Genomic DNA, 2,006 nt, shown 5'->3' with positions numbered 1-2,006 from the left:
TTTAAATTTATTTTATTTATTTGGTGAAATAACGAAGGTTTTCATTAGCTGTCTTTTTTTCCTTATTTATTATTTTTATCTGTATGTGTGTATTCCCTACATGTAGGTAAGTGCAACCGTGTTGTACAATGCCTGAGGAGGACGGAAGAGGCTGTTGGATCCCCTGGGACTGGAGTTAAGGACACTTGTTAGCTTCCATGTGGGTACTGGGATTCAAACCCGGGTCTTCTGCAAGAACAGCCAGTGTTCTTAACTGTTGAGCCATCTCTCCAGCATACAATTATATAACTTTACAGACAAGGCCAATGGCACCTATAATGATCATTCAACTGGTCCAAGGTCATGTAAGCAATGACTGACAACAAGATTCAGAGCAATTTGAAGGTAGAGCCCATTTTTGATCAACAAGCAATCTATTACCTTGGATATCTTTAATGTGTGAAGCAGGTTTTGATCATGCAATAACTGAAAAATATTAAAGGCTTTTAAGGAGTAGGAAACTAGGAAAGAGAGACACTAAAATTCTTACAACCTGCACGGTAAGAATGGTCTTGCCCAACAGGGCCATTTGCCCCACTAAGACTGACGAGTCTGCTTGGCTTGGGTTTGCTAAACAAACACAGGTGATAAAGACATGAAATGTTACTGAGAAACAAGTGGTTGGTGCATGATCACAAGATCAATGCAAATTCATCTCCAGCAGAAAGCAAACAGGAGAATGTTGTGCAGTGAAACATTAATGTTATCACTGAGAACTTAGTTAAATATGACTTGTTTAATTTTAAAATACCTTGTGTGTGCCAGCTTGTGTGTTTATGTGCATGTGATGTATGTGCACATACTGAGGCTACAGGAGGACATTGAGTGTCTTCCTCTATCACAATCCCCCTTATTTATTGAGACAGGGTCTCTCAGTGAACCTGGAGCTCACTAATTAGGCTAGGCTGCTTGACCAGAGGACTTCTGGGATTTGCCTAGCTCTGGTTCCACAATGCTGGGGTCAAATATGTAGGACCATGCACAGCATTTACTTGGGTGCTAGGGATTTGAACTCAGATCCTCCTGTTTGCACAAGTTCCCTTCCCCACTGTGCCACTTCTCCAGACCCTATCAAATACCTTTTAGCTTAGAAAGTTCTTGTTCCTTTTCTTGTTGAAGCTGCAAGTATCTCTGTTTATGGTCACTGAATGTTCTGCTGAAGTCTTCCCCTTGCTTGCGATGTTCCTCCTCCAAGTCACTGTGCTGTTTCTTCAGCTCCTCATGTTGACTCTGCAAGATGAAAACTTAAGCAAAGACATATATTCTCCAAATTACACAAGAGTCTATTTCTTGACGGTATGGTATGACCTTCCCCTTGTAAGAAGGTGGCTGTACCTGAGGAGTGGGGTTGGTCTCTGATGCTGTTTTCTGTTTGTGTAGTGCCCCCCAACCCTTCCATTACCTTTGGACTTTAACTTAATATTTGGGATCATGGCCAGACATAAATTTCCCCTAAGTTTTTAACATCAGTAAGAATAAGAAGTTAGTATGAGAGATGAGGAAAACAAGGGGATATGAGGAAACTCTCTGGGAGTCAAATGACCAAAGAAACAGGGTAAATTAATGGTGAATTTACCCTTAATGGCTCTGGAGGTTTTTTATACTATCTAGGCCAATTGAGGGCTCTCACAGTGTTCACATGAGATTGGTTCCTGGACACCCCTAAGATACGTTTTGTTAAGCCGCTCAAGACTCTTCATGGCATAATATCTCCACCAGGCTTTAAATCATTGTTACCTAACACAAGTGCTATGCAAATCACTGTTATGTAGATGACAGTAAGGGAATAATGGCAAAAAAAGTCTGTGCATATTCAGTACATAAGCAACTTTCCTTCTGATATTGTAGAAACAGAGAGGCTGAACCTTGACCACAGAGGAACTACTTTATTTAATATCTCTTAATTTTCAGTCTTCTGGTAACCTGGTTTAAGTTAGAGAGAGAATAAAAGAGTAATACAAGAGATC

At 40.4% G+C, this 2,006-nt stretch overlaps 1 protein-coding gene across 3 annotated transcripts in view; it reads right to left on the bottom strand.

The window, feature by feature from the left end:
* Golim4 (golgi integral membrane protein 4) overlaps positions 1–2,006 on the bottom strand; it is a gene marked incomplete at its 3' end in the record, with an annotated part of 87,716 nt that overhangs the window by 31,887 nt on the left and 53,823 nt on the right. For all 3 annotated transcript variants that reach the window (XM_008830130.3, XM_017797393.2, XM_017797392.2), the window contains 1 exon segment: positions 1,119–1,269. In XM_008830130.3, the coding sequence (XP_008828352.1) occupies positions 1,119–1,269 (151 nt within the window).

The sequence above is a fragment of the Nannospalax galili genome, unplaced genomic scaffold (assembly GCF_000622305.1).
Source record: "Nannospalax galili isolate Female #2095 unplaced genomic scaffold, S.galili_v1.0 scaffold33, whole genome shotgun sequence".
NCBI classification, from domain to species: domain Eukaryota; kingdom Metazoa; phylum Chordata; class Mammalia; order Rodentia; family Spalacidae; genus Nannospalax; species Nannospalax galili.
Note: the sequence above shows the minus strand (reverse complement) of the source record. Positions and strands in the feature narration are given on the sequence as shown.